Source organism: Chlorocebus sabaeus, chromosome 8 (assembly GCF_047675955.1).
Source record: "Chlorocebus sabaeus isolate Y175 chromosome 8, mChlSab1.0.hap1, whole genome shotgun sequence".
NCBI lineage: Eukaryota > Metazoa > Chordata > Mammalia > Primates > Cercopithecidae > Chlorocebus > Chlorocebus sabaeus.
In genome coordinates, this window is record NC_132911.1 from 25938927 (window position 1) to 25958444 (window position 19518).

General features: G+C 36.8%; 1 protein-coding gene across 3 annotated transcripts in view; it reads left to right on the plus strand.

Moving 5' to 3' along the window:
• PPP2R2A (protein phosphatase 2 regulatory subunit Balpha) overlaps nt 1-19518 on the plus strand; it is an 80963-nt gene that overhangs the window by 57471 nt on the left and 3974 nt on the right. For all 3 annotated transcript variants that reach the window (XM_007961971.3, XM_073018003.1, XM_073018004.1), the window contains 6 exons: nt 7423-7588; nt 12989-13101; nt 13788-13965; nt 15250-15414; nt 16303-16472; nt 18900-18991. In XM_007961971.3, the coding sequence (XP_007960162.1) occupies nt 7423-7588; nt 12989-13101; nt 13788-13965; nt 15250-15414; nt 16303-16472; nt 18900-18991 (884 nt within the window). The remainder of the gene's footprint in view (nt 1-7422; nt 7589-12988; nt 13102-13787; nt 13966-15249; nt 15415-16302; nt 16473-18899; nt 18992-19518) is intronic.

Genomic DNA, 19518 nt, shown 5'->3' on the forward strand with positions numbered 1-19518 from the left:
ACTGATTGGGCTTGATCCTTGTCTGAAAGAGAAATTAATATTTGAACTTTACTTGCTTTTGCATTAAGTTCCCAAAACTATCCTGCACTGAGAGAATAAATTGTATTTAACGCATGAAGAAAACAGGATCCAGGGGATTGTTATATTTTATGAACTTCAAAAGGAAAGAGACACAAGTAGTAAAAAGACTTTGTTGTTGTTGTTGTTACATCTAATACCATTTGGGGTTCATCTGAATCTTCTGTCAGAGAGAAATCAACTCCTTAAGGTTCCAAGTTACATTGAAATTCCATTTTGAGAGAAACAAGGTTGGAGAGCCTTGAGATCTGCCTCCATTCCTTGGTTGCTGATAGAACTGGGAAGAGCACCAGCATCTGAGCAAGGCAGTTTTTGTGTGGGGGGTGTGTGTGTGTCCACGCGCATGTGCATGGAGGGTTTTTTTTCCATTCCTTTCAGTAATGTGTAAAAGGTAGAATAAGCATTCCTCCTATGTAACTTTATCACTTAATCTGTAGCATAGTCTGAAACAGACATTCTAGCTAGTTTGATAATCTGAGTGAAAGCACATTAACAACTTTAGGTTTTAAAACGTTATATTAGTTGTATTTTATGCATTTCCTTTAAATTTTATTTGACTGTCTTATAGACAAATAATAATGCTGTTGATTTGATTCAACCAGGTATCCTTCATTCAGATCTCTCTCCCACTATATTGTTTTTTTGATAGGATATTGTGACTGATATGCTTCCAAATTGCACTTAGTATATAATACATAATAGGCACTCAGTGAATGAGTATTAGCTTACTGAATATAATTTATAATAAGGCCTTGCAAAATCTTGAAGTGCTCCATGACTATCATTAGTTTAGAGAAAGTTTTGAGATTTCTTTTCCATTTATTTCATCGAATGACTTGTGTTTTGCTTTATTCTAGAAAGTTCCCCATATTTTCTGAATGTGTTGAGAGTAGTTATCAGCTATCATTTAATTTTGTTTTGTACCATTTCTGCCACTATCCCTGAATGGCCATTTCACAAAACACTGACTCTTTTAAAATACTTTTATACTGCTGTAAAATATAAAACAAATGACTGCTTACACTACATAGAAGATGAACATTAATAAACAGTAAGTTTTAGTAGGGTTCTATTTGGAGGCTTAAAAATATTCATTTATTTTCTGTTATATGAGATCAAAGTAAAATACATTTAATATTTTCTTAAATTTTTAAATTTTTTTCATGGAGCAAAGTAAATATGTCCTACATTTTTGCAGAGTTTCATTTAAGGAAGGAGAAAGTTAGGACAGGTTGAACATTCCTAACCCCAAATCCAAAGTATTCCAAAATTGGAGACTTACTGAGTGCTGACGTGATACCACGAGTGGAAAATTCCCCTGGCCTCATGTGATGGGTCACAGTCAAAACTTTGTTTCATGCACAGAATTAATTAAAATGCTGTATAAAATTACCTTCAGGCTATAATGTATAAGGTGTATACAAAACAACTGAATTTCATATTTAGACTTGGGTCCCCTCCCTAAGATAATATCATGTATATGTAAATATTCTAAAATATGGAAGAAAATGTGAAATCTGAAACACTTCTGGTCCCAAGCCTGTAAAAGCACAGTGGAGTTACTTACATTTAGAAGTAGCTGTTGCAAAATGTTAAGTGAAATTTTTTCAGAAGTTGCCTTTAACTCTTGACTATTCTTAGTATGTTTATTGTAGAAAATATGAAAAATGTGTATCATTTTCCACAAAGAATAAAATCAAAATCATCCCATAACAGGAATGAAGAATGAACACCAGTCTGTGTGTGTGTGTGTGTGTGTGTGTGTGTGTGTGTGTGTGTGTGTGTGTGGTTTTCTCAGGGATTTTTGTTTTGTTTTACAGAATGAGACTCATGTTGTACATATCACTTTGTAATGTTTAGTTTTATGTACTGTCCATGTTTTCTCAGGTTGAAATATTGCCTCCCAGTCAGGGAGATGAAGAGACTGTTGGAACCACTGAGTAGAAAGGGTTACTTGAATAGTTGGGAAGAACATGTTCCATCTTATAACTTAGGTGACAAGGTTCAGTAAACTTGTGGCTTGTGGGAATAGCTTATACTTCTACCAGTAGTATGTGACTTTGTCTTTTTGTCACTAAAACAGTGGTCATTATCACATTTTTAATTTTTTGTTCATTTAAGAGGAAATATTGCTTAGTTTTATTTCTTAGTGGGTGGGGGGAATGTATGTATGTGTGTGTGTGTGTGTGTGGTTTTCTCAGGGATTTTTGTTTTGTTTTACAGAAGGAGACTCATGTTGTACATATCACTTTGTAATGTTTAGTTTTATGTATTGTCAGTGTTTTCTCAGGTTGAAATACTGCCTCCCAGTTAGGGAGATGAAGAGACTGTTGGAACCATTGATTGGGTTACTTCCACCTTTTGGCTCTTGAGAATAAAGCTGTAATGGGCGTGGCTGTACAGACACCTCTCTGAGGTCCCATTTTTCAGTTCTCTGGGATAAAATCTGGAAGTGGGATTGCTGGATTATATGGTAGTTCTATTTTTAGCTTTTTTGAGCAATCTCCACATTGTTTTCCATAGGGGCTGCAACATATGTGTGGTATATAGTTTTAAATCTTTATTTAAATATACACTGAATAGTACATAAAACACTAGCAGATTATTACATAGCAAACATTTATTTAGGTCAAGAAATAGAACTTCCCACGCTTCCACAAACCCTTCTCTTTTCCCTTCCTCTCCTTTATGAGCCTGTCTTCTTACAATTATTTTGGCCTGTAGTTTTAGAACTTTGAATAAATGGAATCCACAGTTTATCCATTATGAATAATGCTGCTGTGAACATTCTTACTCATGTTTTTTGCTGTACAGTCATGAGTAGAATTATTGTGCCGTAGGATAGGCATTCACTGTTAGCAGACATCACAGTAAAAAGTTCTGCTAATTTTATTCTTGTGAACAGTATATAAATTTTATGGCTGTTCTACATCTTTGCTGGTGCTTTGTGTTGTATTATCGGTCTTTTAAAATTTAACACTTTGTGGGTGTGAATTAAGTTTGTATTTACTGTTTCTTTTTTTGAGACGAAGTCTTTTTACTTTGTCACCCAGGCTGGAATGCAGTTGGTGCAGTCTTCGCTCACTGCAACCTCCTCCTGCCATCAAGCGATTCTCCTGACTCAGCCTCCCTAGTAGCTGGGATTACAGGCATGCACTACCATGCCCAGCTAAATTTTTGTATTTTTAGTAGAGACAGAGTTTCACTCTGTTAGCCAGGCTGGTCTCGAACTCCTCACCTCAGGTGATCTGCCCGCTTCGGCCTCCCAAAGTGCTGGGATCACAGGTGTGAGACACCACATCCGACCTTATGCTTACTTTCGTGATTCACATTGAGATGGAGTTGTTGTTGTGTTGTTTTGAGACAGGGTGTTTCCGTGTTGCCCAGGTTGGAGTGTGCAGTGGTACGCTTACAGCTCACGGCAGCCTCAAACTGCTGGACTCAAGTAGTCCTTCCCACTTCAGCCTCCCCAGTAGCTGAGAGTACAAGCATGCACTGCCATACTTTGACTAATTTTTTTTTTCTCTTTTTTTGGTAGAGATGGTCTCACTGTGTTGCTGATCTTGAACTCCTGGCCTCAAGCAATCCTCTGTCTTGGCCTCCCAAAGTGTTGGGTAACAGGCACTCCTGGCCAGAGCTGCTTTTTATATTGGCTATTTGGATATTGTCTTTTGGAAGTGACTGTCGAAATCTCTTACAATTTTCTACTGTGTTGTGTGTCATTTTTCTTACTGATTTGTAGACTTTCTTCACACTTTTTGCAGATGAACTCTTTTTCAGTTACATTTGTTGGAGGAGCCAGGGGCAGTGGCTCACTGTAATCCTAGCACTTTTGGAGGCTGAGTTGGGCGGATCACTTGAGCCCAGGAAGTCGAGACCAGGCTAGGCAATAGAGCGAGACCCCATTTTTTAAAAAAAAAAACACACGCATTTTTTTAGAAGTATTTTTCATTCTGTGACTTGCCTTCTCATTTTTTTGAATAGTATATTTTTATAAATAGAGATTATTAGTATAATACAGTTGATCAGTATTTTTCTTAGGGTTACTGGTTTTTCTGTCCTGTATAAGAAATACTTTTCAACCCCAAGGTCCGGGAAATTATTCCCATTACCTTTTAGAACTGGATGATTCGTACTGTAGCCACTAGATCCATGTGGCTATTTAAATTAATGGGGAGTCGAGTCTGTTCTCTCTCCCCCGCTGCAAGACCCTGTTGCAGTGGTCCCTGTCTCCATGGCCCTCTTTAAATAAAGTCAGCCTTACCACCTTATAAATAAATAAATACATTTAAATTGTTAAAAATAAATTGTAGAATTAACTTCCTTAGTTGCAGTAGCCACATTTTCGGTGCTCAGTGTGTGCCTAGTGCTCAGCTTGACTAGTGGCAAAACCATACTGGACAACACAGATACAGACGATTTCCATCATTGCAGAAAAGTTCTCTTGGGTTGTGTTATCCTAGGACTTGATTATTGTACCTTCACATTTATATCTCTCATTCATCTGTAATCACTTTACATGAGTGGTTTAGGGAAGGGGTCGAGCTTCATTTTATTTCCTATGAATAGTCCACCTGTTTACTAGTCAACACCATTTAGTGAAAAGACCATCCTTTCCCCATTGCCCAGCAAGGCAACCTTTGTCATCATTTAGGCCTGTTTCTGGGCCATCTGTTCTGTTTCATTGGCACATTGGTCTATCCTCGTGCCAGTACATAGTCTTTATGACTTTGCTTTAAAACTTGGTTATGATGCCCTTTAGTGAATTCTCTTTGCATCTGTGTTGAAAATGTGTGATACTGGTTTTGTGTCCTGTGTTTGTAATGTATGTAAAGTATGTGACATACCTCATTATAAGTCCTGCTTTGAAAATCTTTATTGAATGCCTGTTACATGTGCCAGGTACTGTTATAGGTGCTGGGGAATAAAGCACATCTAAACTTACCGTAGAAACTTTCATGCAAATAGATTGTATGGTTAGGAAGATGATTCTCATAGTGATCATAAAGGCAAACAAGAAAAGAGAGGGAGGTGAAAATGCTGTGCAGGTAAAGCCAGCATAAGTTGTTGAAGGATGTGTTACAATTCTGTATGACTGTAGGAGAGGTTTTTAAAACAAAAACGTTGTTTGATTTTGATGCATTCTCATTTGAGTGGCTCAGTGTTGAGTATATGGTTATGTTTCTTTTATTTCAGTCTTGCTCACTGTACTTTGTTCGTGCGGGGAACAGTGCTATCATGGTCATTATAATCTAAACATCCCCTCCCAAAGTGTTAGGGAAAATCTGTTGCAGCTCTCTGCAGTCTGCTGTCAGTTACCAATTGTACCCATGTTTTATAGCCTCTTCTGTTTTGTTACTGCTGCTGTCATTTCTGCCATTACTCTTTGTCCTGTGGACTTGTTTTTAAAAGTTCTGTTATGATAATTTTAGTAAAGTTTCAGAGGAGAGGGGAGGCTAGTGCATGTGCTTAGCCTGGCATCTTGAGCTTTATAGACAGAATTTTCTCCTTTTATGATACATATATTTATTTCCTGTTGCAAAGAGATGGAACTTCTTGCAGTCTATTGAAACTGCCATATATCTCTATGATTTTGTTTTTGGATTCTCTAAGAGATCATGTTTAGTAGACTCATGTTGTTGTCCATGAGTCTACAGGAAGATGTTCATGTTCTGTTTCAGAAAATATTTCTGTAGTTTTGTGCTTTTCTTAACTCATCAAATACAATGTGTGGCTCGCTCTTGGCCCTTCATACTGCTTACCTTAATTGTGTAGACCGTAACCAGTTTCTACTTTGACTGAAGTTTGACGTACACAGGTCACTTGAATGTGGGGATTCTGTCTATCCCTCTACGCCCTAGTGTACAAGGTGCTATATACTATAGTCTCTTTAAGTGTTAGATGAAAAACCAGTCTAAAACGCAGGGTTTATATGAAAAATCGAGTTGCCTGCTTAATGGTATTGTGGTTTCCTTGTAGAGTGTAATGATAAACTTTGTGAGACTGGGTGAGTCATTTTAGGTAGAAGATATGTGGAGCTTTCAAGTGACACTGGAGTATTTATATATGTTAATGCAATAGGCTGTCTAATTTGGGGTGTGGGTATGGTGATGAGACCAAGGCTCTGAGTCTGATTTTTACCCCTTGTGTGTCCCCAATATGTGGATCGTTTTGTGGGACACTGCATTCTTAACACTGGCAGACTTGCCCTCTAATAACTGATACTGCTGTCCAAAGGTTTAAATACAACCATCCGTGAATGAACAACCCAGATCGTCAGGCTGCTGGAAAAAACAACCCAAAACGTAAACTTTCAAGATGATTCGGTGAAGTTTCCTTTTGATATGGAGAATAGTAATAGGCTGTTTTTATTAAGAAGTCATAAACATTTCACTGGATAACTCACTTTTATTTAAAATAGTTGACAGTAATCTCATTCTTTTATTTAAACTTTTTCCATAGGTGGTTCTCTGAACTAGTTTTAAATTTTTTTATGAAAATGTTTTTAATCGTGTGATAAAAGATGGAATTCTGAATATGATTGTAATTCTCACTTTTGCTGAGATATTAATGCTAACCAAAGTAGTTCATAAGTAGTCCCTTTACGAGATAGCTTAAATTATGTTCTTTCAAAGTAATACTAAATGAAATTAATCATCAGTGTGTGCCAGGTTCATAAGATGAGAAAGCAAATTAAAGGCGAGTAAGTAGTAGTTGATGGGGTGCATGGGGCTATTGCTGGGTGGTGCTGAAGATGGACTTGATTGGTGACAAAGCTGTCTGGAACAGCAGTCTTGGGGTGGGAGGCAGGGGTCAAATGGGATCCCTTCATTTATAAGAGCTCTTTTTTTAAGCTTTCAGCAGTGAAATAACCAAAAGGCAGGCATCAGAAAGGAAAAGGAGACAGTACATCATATTAAGTAACAGATTGGGGAGTTGACCCTAAAGTGGGCAGAGAAAGAAGGTGTGCCTCATCTAGCTCTTTCTGGGCAAGCCTTTCTTTAGTCATTACTCTTTAGATGAACTCCCTTATTATGGGTGCTCAGTTTTTTTCATCAGTATGCCTCTATACCATCAAAGCAATCAGATTGATCCATATTTAACATCATTATTTCCCTAATGAATTGAGCTTATTTATTCAGTGTTATTTAGCCTTTTTTCCCCTTTAAGTTTTCTCATTTAATCCTTGAAGGCCTTTAGAAATATAAAAAATAGAACATAATTGTATAAAGACATAGTTAATGGGCTATCGAGAATTTGCAGGGTCCTTTGGAATTGATTACATATTTGATTATTTTGAAATATTTTTCAACAATGGTTCATATATTTTTGTTTTCATTTTAGAACAAAATCCAGTCTCATAGCAGAGGAGAATATAATGTTTACAGCACCTTCCAGAGCCATGAACCAGAGTTTGACTACTTGAAAAGTTTAGAAATAGAAGAAAAGATCAACAAAATTAGGTGGTTACCCCAGAAAAATGCTGCTCAGTTTTTATTGTCTACCAATGGTAAGTATATGTATTTTCTTTCCATGTGCCCACTGTGTGTACTTGTTGCACATAATCCTGTAGACTAGGAGAGGAATCATTTAACAGAGATAATTTTAAAAAGGACTTTTTTTCTATACAGAATGTAAACTCTACTTTTTTACTGTTCACTTGCAGCTTTTAGATTCTCTGAAAGATTCTCAGATAGCAATTTTTTGTTTTCTACACCCCCAATTTGTAGCGAAAAGAATGGGCTGCTATACCATTGGATTTAGGTCAGGTACTATTTCTGCTATTTCTCAGTCTCCTAATCTTGGGCAGGTTACTAACACTGAATTGAATTTTCCTCAGCAGCGAAGTAGAGATAGTAATTTTTTATTATAGTTTTATTATGAATATTAAGTAACTCTTCACATATGTCATGAGTGCAAGTGCTCAATAAATGTTAATTTATTCCTCCTTTTTAAGTGTTCCTGAACTCTACACAGAGTATTTCTAACTGCAGATACAAAATAATACTCAAAGGATGGTCTCCATTCAGAGCACTCTTCTTACTTGACTACCTATTAGCATATTGCCTTCTTCCCAGCAATCCACATGGCTGGAAGGAGATTCCTCTCCTACTGTTTTACTTGCCCAGGGAGAGGTTTTTGTTGTTTTTTGAGACAATGTCTGTCGCCTAGGCTGGAGTGCAGTGGTGTAATCACAGCTCACTGCAACCTCGATCTCCCCACCTCAGTCTCCTGAGTAGCTGGGACCCACAGGTGCATGCCACCACACCAGGCTAATTTTTTTAAAACATTTTTTGTAGAGATTGGGTCTCCTGATGTTACCCAGGCTGGTCTTGAACTCCTGGGCTCAAGCAGTCTGTCCCCCTCCTCAGTCTCCCAAAGTGCTGGGATTACAGGTGTGAGCCACCATGCCTGGCCCAAGAAAAGTTAAGTGAGGATTAAAAGTTAGTAATGACTCTACCAGAATTTGAAATCCTTTATGATAAGTTGGGTTCTTTTTCTTTGTTCTTATAAAAAACTTTTTCCCGTGAATTGTTTGGACTTCGTTGGCGTCTTGAGTCTAAAGGGAATCATTAGAGTGACTGAGGAGATACTTTAGTTTCTTGGTAGCTGTAGTCTATAAAAATTTGTGATTAAAACTTTTTTGAGGTTGGTGCTAGGGTGAGAGGAAACCTCCTCCTATTTTCTCATTCCCTCACTATTAATTTAAAAAGCAAATTTTAACACCTAGACCATAACCATTTGCAGAATATAAACTTAAATGACTTTGGGGATGAAATAGGGGAAGAAATTTAGCACTTCCTCCATCTAATTGATGCCCTTGGTCCACAGTATGAGTTCTTAAAAATGCTGTTCACAAATGTCTGATGCCATCAGTGTTGGCCGCCTCTTGGATGCCCAGTTTTCTGATCATGAAAGCTCTCCCCAGCCAGTCCATTGGGATTCGTACCCTCTGCCTTCTCTCTTTCCACAATAAACTGCATTCCCCTCTCTTGTCCTTATTAGAAGAACAATAAACAGAAGTAACTATTTAAAGCCTGTAACTCACAGCAGCATGGGTGGAGGGAACAGTTTACTCCTATCATGTGCTAGCTTCTAGTCTGGGGTCAGTTTTAATTTATATGGTAAACTAAGTTACTTCAAATAGCTTCAAATATTTTGTTCTGTGACATCAGATGATACATAACTAAACCATTTATATAATTTCTACTTTTAGAATAAATGTTCCTAGGGAAGTGTGTTGTTAACATTTTATATATTGGAATGTTTCATGGCAGTTTCTTACAGGGCTATGTCAGCTTTTTTATAAAGAGGACTTTTTAAATGTAGGCTGAGGTCAAGAGAATAGTATAGTGAAGCCCTGCATGCTCATCATCCACTTCCGATGCTCCTCAGTTCACGGTCAGTTTGTGTCTCAAATCCTTCTCCTTCCTCTTCTCCTCAGTGTTATTTGGAAGCAAATCCCATTTCAACTTGTGTGGATTAAATCTTATTTAAAGACATTAGAGAATGCATTGTAGATTTTTGTCTTTTGTTTCTTAACACTAAGTAAAATACAACTAACTGGGGGCTGCATTTTTTAATGCTAAAAATAGTGCTTAATAATAGGGTCCAATGTGGAAGGATAGAGCAGATTATGACAATCATAGGAACTGTTGTGTCTGGGTATGATGGGAAAAGGATAGGAGGAGTAGGACTTTAACTATATTTGAAAAACTAGAAGGAAATTTAGAGAAAAATGTCAACATCTGTTAATTCTGAGTGATATCTTTTATATTTTGTGTATTTTTCTCTGTGAGTTTTTTCTGTAAGCATAGTACCACCACCACCCTCCGCTCTGCGTCCCGCACCTCCCCCCCCCCCCCCCCACCAGTGTAATGGGGTCTATATAAAAACTACGACTGTGGGAGAAAGGTGGAAAATAGTACCAAACTTTCCAGGTTTGATTAACCAAAATTAATCTTATAAAAATCTTTGCATTGGCTTTCCATGATCATTATATGAACTGGGTTTCCCAGATCATTTTTACTTAAAGGACCTCATAGTCACCTTATAACTTGAGTTAATTTAATGTTCCTTCAAGCGTTTTCTCTTTCTCTTTAATCTTCTTTTGCCTCTCTGAATTCTCATTAATTCCCCTACATGGCAGAAAACATGAAACTGACCTGTTGACCATGAGTCTTACATATATGAATAATATAAAGTACACTCATAAATAGGATGTGTCTTAACTGCTTGATAAGAAGTTTTTAGGGCCTTACATAAAGCTGCATTCCCACAAAGGAAACGGCAGCATGGTTTTCCCTGCTCATACCCTCTGCTTGTGGTGAGAGGAACTCTCTTCTGCAGCTTCTCCAGTGCCTTTAGTTATTATTGTTGATAATTCAGGGGAACGCCACCGGTGGTCGTTTTGGAAGGAACAGATCTTGAGAATCTAATAACCCCTCCACTGAAAACTGTGTTTTTACATAATCTTACATACAGTTTTATGGAGTTTGATTATTCTCACATACTTTGTCTTACGAGCCAGTAAAACATCACTGCTATAGAACATAAGGATTCAGATTTTTTTTTTTTTTTTTTTTTTTTTGAGACAGAGTCTTGCTCTGTCGCCCAGGCTGGAGTGCAGTGGCGCTATCTCGGCTCACTGCAAGCTCCGCCTCCCGGGTTCACGCCATTCTCCTGCCTCAGTCTCCCGAGTAGCTGGGACTACAGGCGCCCACCACCACGTCCGGCTAATTTTTTGTATTTTTAGTAGAGACGGGGTTTCACCGTGGTAACCAGGATGGTCTTGATCTCCTGACCTCGTAATCCGCCCGTCTTGGCCTCCCAAAGTACTGGAAATACAGGCATGAGCCACCGCGCCCAGCCTTAGGATTCTGATTTAAAATTTATGTCATATTTATTAACATACTAATTTATTTCCTGCCTGCCTTGTCCCCCCTGTACTGAAAAATGCATCCTAATTCATTATGTGTCCTGTGTTTGTGTTAATGGAAAAAATATTTTTTAAAGAGCTTTCTTCCTGTAAACAATATTAGGTACCACAAACCAATTTCATCTCATCTGAAAGTTTCATAAGTACATTGTGGTTTCTTTATTTGGATCTTTAATAAGGAGGATGGATTTAAACAGGCCACAAGACAACTGGACGAGGGGGTGGGGGTGTTGTCATCCTCATCACAAATACTTTGCAAGTATTTAGAACAAATACTTCTCAAAATACAGATTTAGGCTAGGCTCGTATCTTATCTATAAATTGTATACATATATAAGCTAACACATAGAACATGTATGACTGAAGTACAAGAAAATTATAAGCAAGAACACATAGGGCTTAGAAGAAATAGTAGATTACAGATTATTAAAGTTAGCAGCTTTTCTCTGTTTACACTTCAGCATTGGGAAGGGCATCCTTAGGGGCAACTATCATTCTTCTCTACGTTACAGAGACTACCAGGCTAGAGTCACTGGCATCTCTCTGAGTTGTTTTTAACTGTTTTTATAAAATGGCTTTATATACTGTTCTAAACAATTTTGTTATACCATTTTGCTTATGAAAGATCATTAGGAATATGATACTTTTCTATAAGAATGTTATTTTACGATTATAACAGTTTTAAATCAACGTGCATGAGCTTATAGTGATACAAATAAACAATTGAATGGATAATGAAGAGAAGGGATGCTTCCTGCAGGAGAATTCTAAATAAGACGTGGATACATACTCTTCCCTACAGGGAGTATAACTTACTTCTCCCTTTAAGTACAGGATGGATTTAGTGACTTACTTCTAAAGAATAGAATATGGCAAGGGTGAAAGAGTCATTGTATAGTGGAGAAGCCTGGCAAACATTGTCTTAACCAAATGACCAAAGTTAACACCACCAGCTGTAAGTCATGTTGATACCGCTGTATCCCCTTGAACAGTGCTGTGAGAAGTCACTTCACCTCTGTGTTCTTTTCCTGAAAACCCATGGTCTCAATCTGATCATGAGGAAACAGCAGGCAAATCCAGTTGAGGGATATGCTTTCTAGAAAGTACCTCACCGCCAACACTCAAAACTGTCAAGATCAGGAAAAACAAGGAGAGCCTGAGAAACGTAAAGGCAGAGAGACTGAAGAAACTTGATGACTAAATGCAGTGTTGTTTCAATTCTGGAACAGAAAAGGAATGTTAGTGGAAAACCTGGTTAAATCTCCAAATGAAGTCTGTAGTTGAGTTAATAGTAATATACAAAGTTGATGTCTTAGTTTTGACACACGTACCACTGTTGCGTAAGATGTTGACAGAAGAAACTGGGTAAAGGATATATGGAACACTACAATTCTTGTAACTTTTCTATAAATCTAAGCTTAATTGTAAAACAAAAGTTTGTTTTTAAACAGATGCCATTTTATATATCCTTGATACCTAGGAATTTGGTTTCTTCTTGAAGGACTTGGGGATGTATACTTTTAATCAGTTTTCTTCAGGCCCTGTTTCCTACTTCTGAACCCTGATACGAAATTCAATACTGAGCGTATATGGAGTATATGTGTACATGTATGTGCAGACATACATGTGTTTGCATACACCACACATGCATATCAAGTTTTTCCCTCTAGCTTTAATTACTTTTAAGGGATAGGGATAGAGACCTGTGACTTGATTTGACTATCACATGGAATTTATATGAGTGCCACTAATGTATAAATTTGTGATCTTTGTACTTTATTTCTATGTGTGTGTGGTATTCAGCTGATAATAGGAAATTTTTTAGTAAGTCAGCTTAGGGTTTTTGTTTTTTTTTTCCCCATGGAATCCTTTTAGATGAAATGTGAAATAGCATATGTTAAATGCCTCAAAATGTTTTTCTTCTTCAGTACTACCCTTTTATTTTAAGGACTTGCTTTATTTTCTTCCCAGATAAAACAATAAAATTATGGAAAATCAGTGAAAGGGACAAAAGACCAGAAGGGTATAACCTGAAAGAGGAAGATGGAAGGTATAGAGATCCTACTACAGTTACTACACTACGAGTAAGTACATAAGAATAAAATGTCACAGATAGTGTTTGTATTCATATTATATAGCCCAAATCCTGAGCAGAGCTTGAATAGGAATAATTATAGTCTGTCTCCCCTTTCCCAGTAGTTCTGTAATCAGGTAGAATATTGAGTAACTCATTTAAACATAGAAACTGACTTACATAGAGGTCTCACTTTGGCCAGGGACAGAAGCAGGACCCACAAGACAGTGTTTCATGCCATCAGACTTCATCTCTGGTTTGTCATGTTAGCTACTACAAGGTCAAGTTTCAAGATAAATTTTCTTTGGAAATCAAAAAAGTAGATGTAGATCAAATCTTCTAGTTGTAGCTAAAAAATACCCAAAGTTAGATGTTATGGGTTAATTTTTTTTTAGCCTGTTTAATTTGAACCATAAACATTTATTAACTTGGCATGTCTTTCAAGCAAAATATTGGAACTAAGAACTGCAAATTCTAATAGTATTGCTACCAGTAAAAGAAGATATATTATCCACATTGTTCATTTTTCTTCAGCATTTGAAAGGATCAATATCAGTTGCTTTTTAAAACTAAATCTATGTAATATTGTTCTATTTTATGTTCTCAAAAACTAAAATAATGAAGTTTTGTGAATCTTAATTGCTATTTGAAACTGAACCTTTTGTAACTTCTTTTTTTCATGTGTCTTATTGACAGGTGCCAGTCTTTAGGCCTATGGATCTAATGGTTGAGGCCAGTCCACGAAGAATATTTGCCAATGCTCATACATATCACATCAACTCAATTTCTATTAATAGTGATTATGAAACATATTTATCTGCAGATGATTTGCGGATTAATCTTTGGCATCTGGAAATTACAGACAGGAGTTTTAGTATCCATTTGGTTTTCTTTGGTGTTTGGTGAAGAAGGCATGTTGTGCCCATATTGGATTTATTTCATCTCTCCTTAATGAATGTGATTCCTTCTTTTTATAGTCTGTATACATATATGTATGGCAACTTATTTTTTCTTTGTATATGAGTAGTGAAATACTGGAAAAAGTTATTTGCTAAACATAAAGGGCATAATGTATTATTTTAAAACTGGATTCATGGAAGTTTAAGGAATTTGTCTTGTATCTATGGAAATAGGAATTTTTTTTATAATACAGTTTTTTGTTTTAAAAATCAAATTTGTGAGGTCTGTGCATGGTAGCTCATGCCTGTAATCCCAGCGGTTTGGGAGGCTGAGGTGGGAAGATCACTTGAGGCCAGGAGTTCAAGGTTACAGTGAGCTTGATCATGCTTCTACACTCCAGCTTGGATGACAGAGCAACACCCTGTCTCTAAAAAAATTTTTTTTTCTTCTAATCAAATTTATGGAGTGTTGTGTTTCAGTTTTTTATTGTAAAAATAGTCTCGGCCAACCGCGGTGACTCAGCCTGTAATCCCAACACTTTGGGAGGTCAAGGCAGGTGGATCACCTAAGGTCAGTAGTTCAAAACCAGCCTGGCCAACATGGTGAAACCGCATCTCTACTAAAAATACAAAACATTAGCTGGGCGTGGTGGCGCATGCCTAGAATCTCAGTTGAGTTAGGAGAATTGCTTCAACTCTGTCTCAAAAAAAAAAAGATATATATATATATATATATATATATAGTCTCATTAAGATTAGAAAAAGAAATTCACTCAAGTCATGATGCATGATTGGGTCAATAAAAATACTCTATTGAGGCCGGGCACAGTGACTTTGGGAGGCCGAGGCGAGGCTGGTGGATCATGAGGTCAGCAGTTCGAGACCAGCCTGGTCAATATAGTGAAACCCCGTCTCTACCAAAAATAGAAAAAAAAATTAAAAATTAGCTGGGTGTGGTGGTGTGCGCCTGTAATCCCAGTTTCTTGGGAGGCTGATGCAGGAGAGTCGCTTGAACCTGGGAGTCGGAGGCTGCAGTGATCCGAGATTGTGCCACTGTACTCCACCCTGGGTGACAGAGTGAGACTCCGTCTAAAAAAAAGGTTTTAATCCCTTTGGAATTTATACTCATAAAAACAGTGGAGTACAATTCAGAATTAATACTTTTGCTTAGGGCTGTGAATGGGTTTTAGGTTTGAGAAATGTAGAATTATATTTGCCCTTTTTTCTAAGTGGAAATTCCTTAATAAAATGTTATCTAGACATTGTGGATATCAAGCCTGCCAATATGGAAGAGCTGACAGAGGTGATTACAGCAGCAGAATTTCATCCAAACAGCTGTAACACATTTGTATACAGCAGCAGTAAAGGAACTATTCGGCTATGTGACATGAGGGCATCTGCCCTCTGTGATAGACATTCTAAATGTAAGTTTATTGTATCTTTCCTTAAAATGATTACATATTCTGTTTGTCTGAAATAAGCCTCAGATATGATAAGTACAATTACAGAGGTTTACAAGTCTTAAACCTGTGTGTCCAGAGCCACTTGTACCCTTGGTAATCTGCCTGCCTCCTCAGGAGGCCTTCCAGGTTATTCCCTGGAAGCACGTATAGTCAAGCTCTCTTGGGGGGGCATGCCGGTTGATAATATAGACAAGGAATGTATTTCTCGTGGAATGCTGCTGTTCTTTGGTAACTTTTGGTTGGGCTCTCTAACCTTGTGTTCAAGTAGAGCTGCTCCTTTCTTTCCCATCCTCCCTTCCTATTTTGAGCTTCCTAGGAAGATTTCTTCTGAGAAGAGGTTTCCTTGGCTTAAAAAAACAAAAACAACTTTGGTTTAAAAACTTCAGGATACAGTATTCTTGTCTTGTTGAATATTAACTCATGAAAATTGATACATGCCTGTTAGCAAAATAATTTTACCTGGCTACTAGAAAATAAAATCCTGGTATGAATTTGGGCTGGGCGAGGATGGTGTGTTTCTCATGGTGAATATAGGCAGTGAGTGAGGCATATTGCAGGAATATACCAATAAACCTGGTGCACTGAAGTCAGAAGTCCCAGGTGAGTCTGGTTCTAAATTAGTCATGACTGGAAGTATACTGAATACTTATACATCTTCAACTTCAATATTCAATTATCCTAAGAAGCTTTCAGGAGAAAACTAGCCAGAGAGATGTTTTTCAGTTCTTTATTAGCCTGGTATTTTACCTCACTTGTAGGGAGTTTGTGAATGGTTGTTTAGGAAATGCTTTGTCCAAGCCAGAATATTGTACACCTTGCCCTTTTTGTGTTGTTTTGTTTTGTTTTTAGTGTTTGAAGAACCTGAAGATCCCAGTAACAGGTCATTTTTTTCCGAAATCATCTCCTCTATTTCGGATGTAAAATTCAGCCATAGTGGTCGATATATGATGACTAGAGACTATTTGTCAGTCAAAATTTGGGACTTAAATATGGAAAACAGGCCTGTGGAAACATACCAGGTATTTGCAGTTTTTTCTTTCAATGAGCATATACCCTGTTTACTTTGAAGTGTTTATAGAGAAGGATTTTGTTACTAGGTTTTAATCCCTGTATGGTGTTGGTTCACCATTAGGCCTTTTCCCTCAGAGATCTATGAGTATGTTGCTTTTCCTTATGTTAAATGTATGTATACTTACATAGGTTGTGTCTTCTCTTGAGTTTGCAGTTAAAGTGTGATTTACCCATTTGGTTCAGTATTGACATTTTTTTTTTCCTGCCGCTATGTACATTTAAAGTGAGGAAGGAAGAGCACCCCTCATTAAGGTCTGGGCAGGAAGAGGATTGGGGAAAATGACCAGTCCTAGTAGAGGTGCATCTGCTCAGGTTGTGGGAGTAGTTCAACTAGAGATTAAAACTTGGTGTGCCAAGTCAAATGGACTGGTGTTCTGCCTTTTGGCAGATAACTGTTGTCTTCAGCTAAAGGAGAAGGGCTTGAAAGCCTTAGCAGATGGCTTTAGGAGTTGCCTATCCGTTGTTGGATATCAGTTCTTGATTCTCTTATCAGCCAGCCACTACTATTTATCTGTGTCCACTACATCAAACAAAAGAGAATGAAGTACACAGTCTGGAACAGGGTGAGGGCCAGCACAAACCTGTACTAGGCCCTAGACTGCAGTGTTAAAATCGCTTAACTCTATTTTATACATATACTTTCTTTATGTTATATATTCTCAATAGACTTGGAAGTATGTTACTCAAACTTTTAAATCCTCTGACAAACATAAACCAAGATTGTTTTTGATACGTGAAATTTCAAAATAAATACTGCACTGAAACAAAAGCCGAAAAGACAAAATACTGCTTTGCTTTTCAAAATACAGTTCACTGTTGAGCAACACGGATTTGAACTGCATGGGTTCACTCGAACAGATTTTTTTGTTTTTTTCAACCAGTGCTCATTTGAAAATACAGTATTTGAGGGATGCAGACCCCTCAAATATATGGAGAGCCAAAACTTGATGTGTGGATTCCGCAGGGTTAACTGCAGATTTGGGCATCCCTGAGGTTCCTGGAACCAATCCCTCGTGTATACTGAAAAAAGACTTATGTTTGTGTAACTGCCAAGGTTGATACATCTCCTAGTTACCCTCACTACCATTTCATTCCCATTGAGAAGAATTGATTTGAACCTTAGCTTCATACTGATGTATAGAGAAACCCTGTAACATGCATTCTAAAATGTTGCTAAATTATGATCTACCTAATTTTACCTGATTTGCTACTTTTCTACCTATAATCAATTTGAGTGATTAAAAGTAGTCACATTATAGGCAAACGTATCTTATATAGATAAAACTATTTTTATTGAATTTGTACCAGCGTCTTCCCAAGTTTTGTGTGATTGAAGGGTATTTTTTTCTTACTGATTGTTTTGTGTTACATGCTCAGTTTTGGTCCTGACCCCACATGAGTTGCTATTCCTCTGTATTACAGATTTTCACTTTATGTCACAGAGACATGGCCTGAATCATTCCTCTATATTTAAAGTTAAAATGGACACTGAAATAAGTTTAGATTGTTTCATATAGAATAGAGAATTTTAAGCATTTAGAAAGTACCTACTCATTTCTGTCGTTTCTCGTTAAGTAGCTCCTTAAAAAGAGATGGTGAAATATAGACACTTCTTTTTTCCTTTGAGTTACAACAAATACTTTGGAACTTTTCTTTGTAATTAATATTAATGTTTAAATATGTCATATTTCTCAGGCTACTTTTTAAATATGAGATTTATTTCTAGTTTATCCTTTTTTGACATTAGTAAATACAGAATTGTATAATTCAGAAAACGGAGGCACAGCTTTGTTCGCTTTTGACATTGTATAAGTAATATATGATACTATCAAATTTTTAATAATATATGCCCAGGATAACCATATAATTTATCATCAAACCAAGGCATGGTTACACTATGCGTACATGTGCATTTATAATTGGAAATAGAGGCTTCAGTCAAATTTATGCCCAGAAAATGGTATTTAAGAAAGAAATAGGCACAGTTCCAGTGTTGTTATCATTAGTTAATGGACTGAAAGCCAAGAATAGTGATATTGAGATATTGCTGTAATGTTCTTTTCTTAGTCTCTTAACTGTGCCATTTTCAAGTGTTTTTGGCCTGAATGTTTTATTTAGGCTTATAAAGGTTATGTGTGCCATGCCCAGAATGGAGTTTTCCTTTGTCATACCAGTAGGAAAATGTGCCTCCCTGAAGGGCTTGTGTGTTTTGTAAAAGGACAAAATGCCTTTATTGTTACTGAGAAGATTGAGATTAATAGGTTTAAAAGGTTTGTTTGTGTGTCTGTATATGCCCATTTTTTCTTTTTAAAAATACGGACTTGTTAAATCATTTTCCTAATTTCAGTGTAGTATATTTGTATTTTTTTCCCCAGGTGCATGAATACCTCAGAAGTAAACTCTGTTCACTGTATGAAAATGACTGCATATTTGACAAATTTGAATGTTGTTGGAATGGATCTGACAGGTAATTGATTTTAAGTCAAACCTCTCAAATATGAATTTTATAAAGAAAAGAAACTTAATTATTTCATTCCAGGTCCTAACTTCATTTGTCTCTAAGGATTCCTTGAAATAAATTTACTAATCTTAGATATAGCATGGCAGTACTGGCAGATAAAAATTAAGCATTGTATTTCACTAGTAAATATAAAAGTACACAAATTCTAGGTAATCTAAATTATTTAAACGTCTAGAATTTTTTTTCTTACATGAACCAGATCACATTTCTGACATGCTAACCATGAAAACAGTGAAGCTTCAGCTTGGTGGTTATTCTACCATTAAACTGTTTTAGAAACATTCAGGTGGCAGATAATTTATTTGAATTGTTGGAGACACCAGGTTTTCCAGATGCTACATTAACACCTCATAGAAGTGGTCTTTCATATGTATGTTATGTATGATGTTAACCATAATATATATGGTTAAAATATTAGGAGTAGTTTTCCTTTGCTTTTTGTAATTTCCAGTTTTGCTGTAGTGTAATTCCTT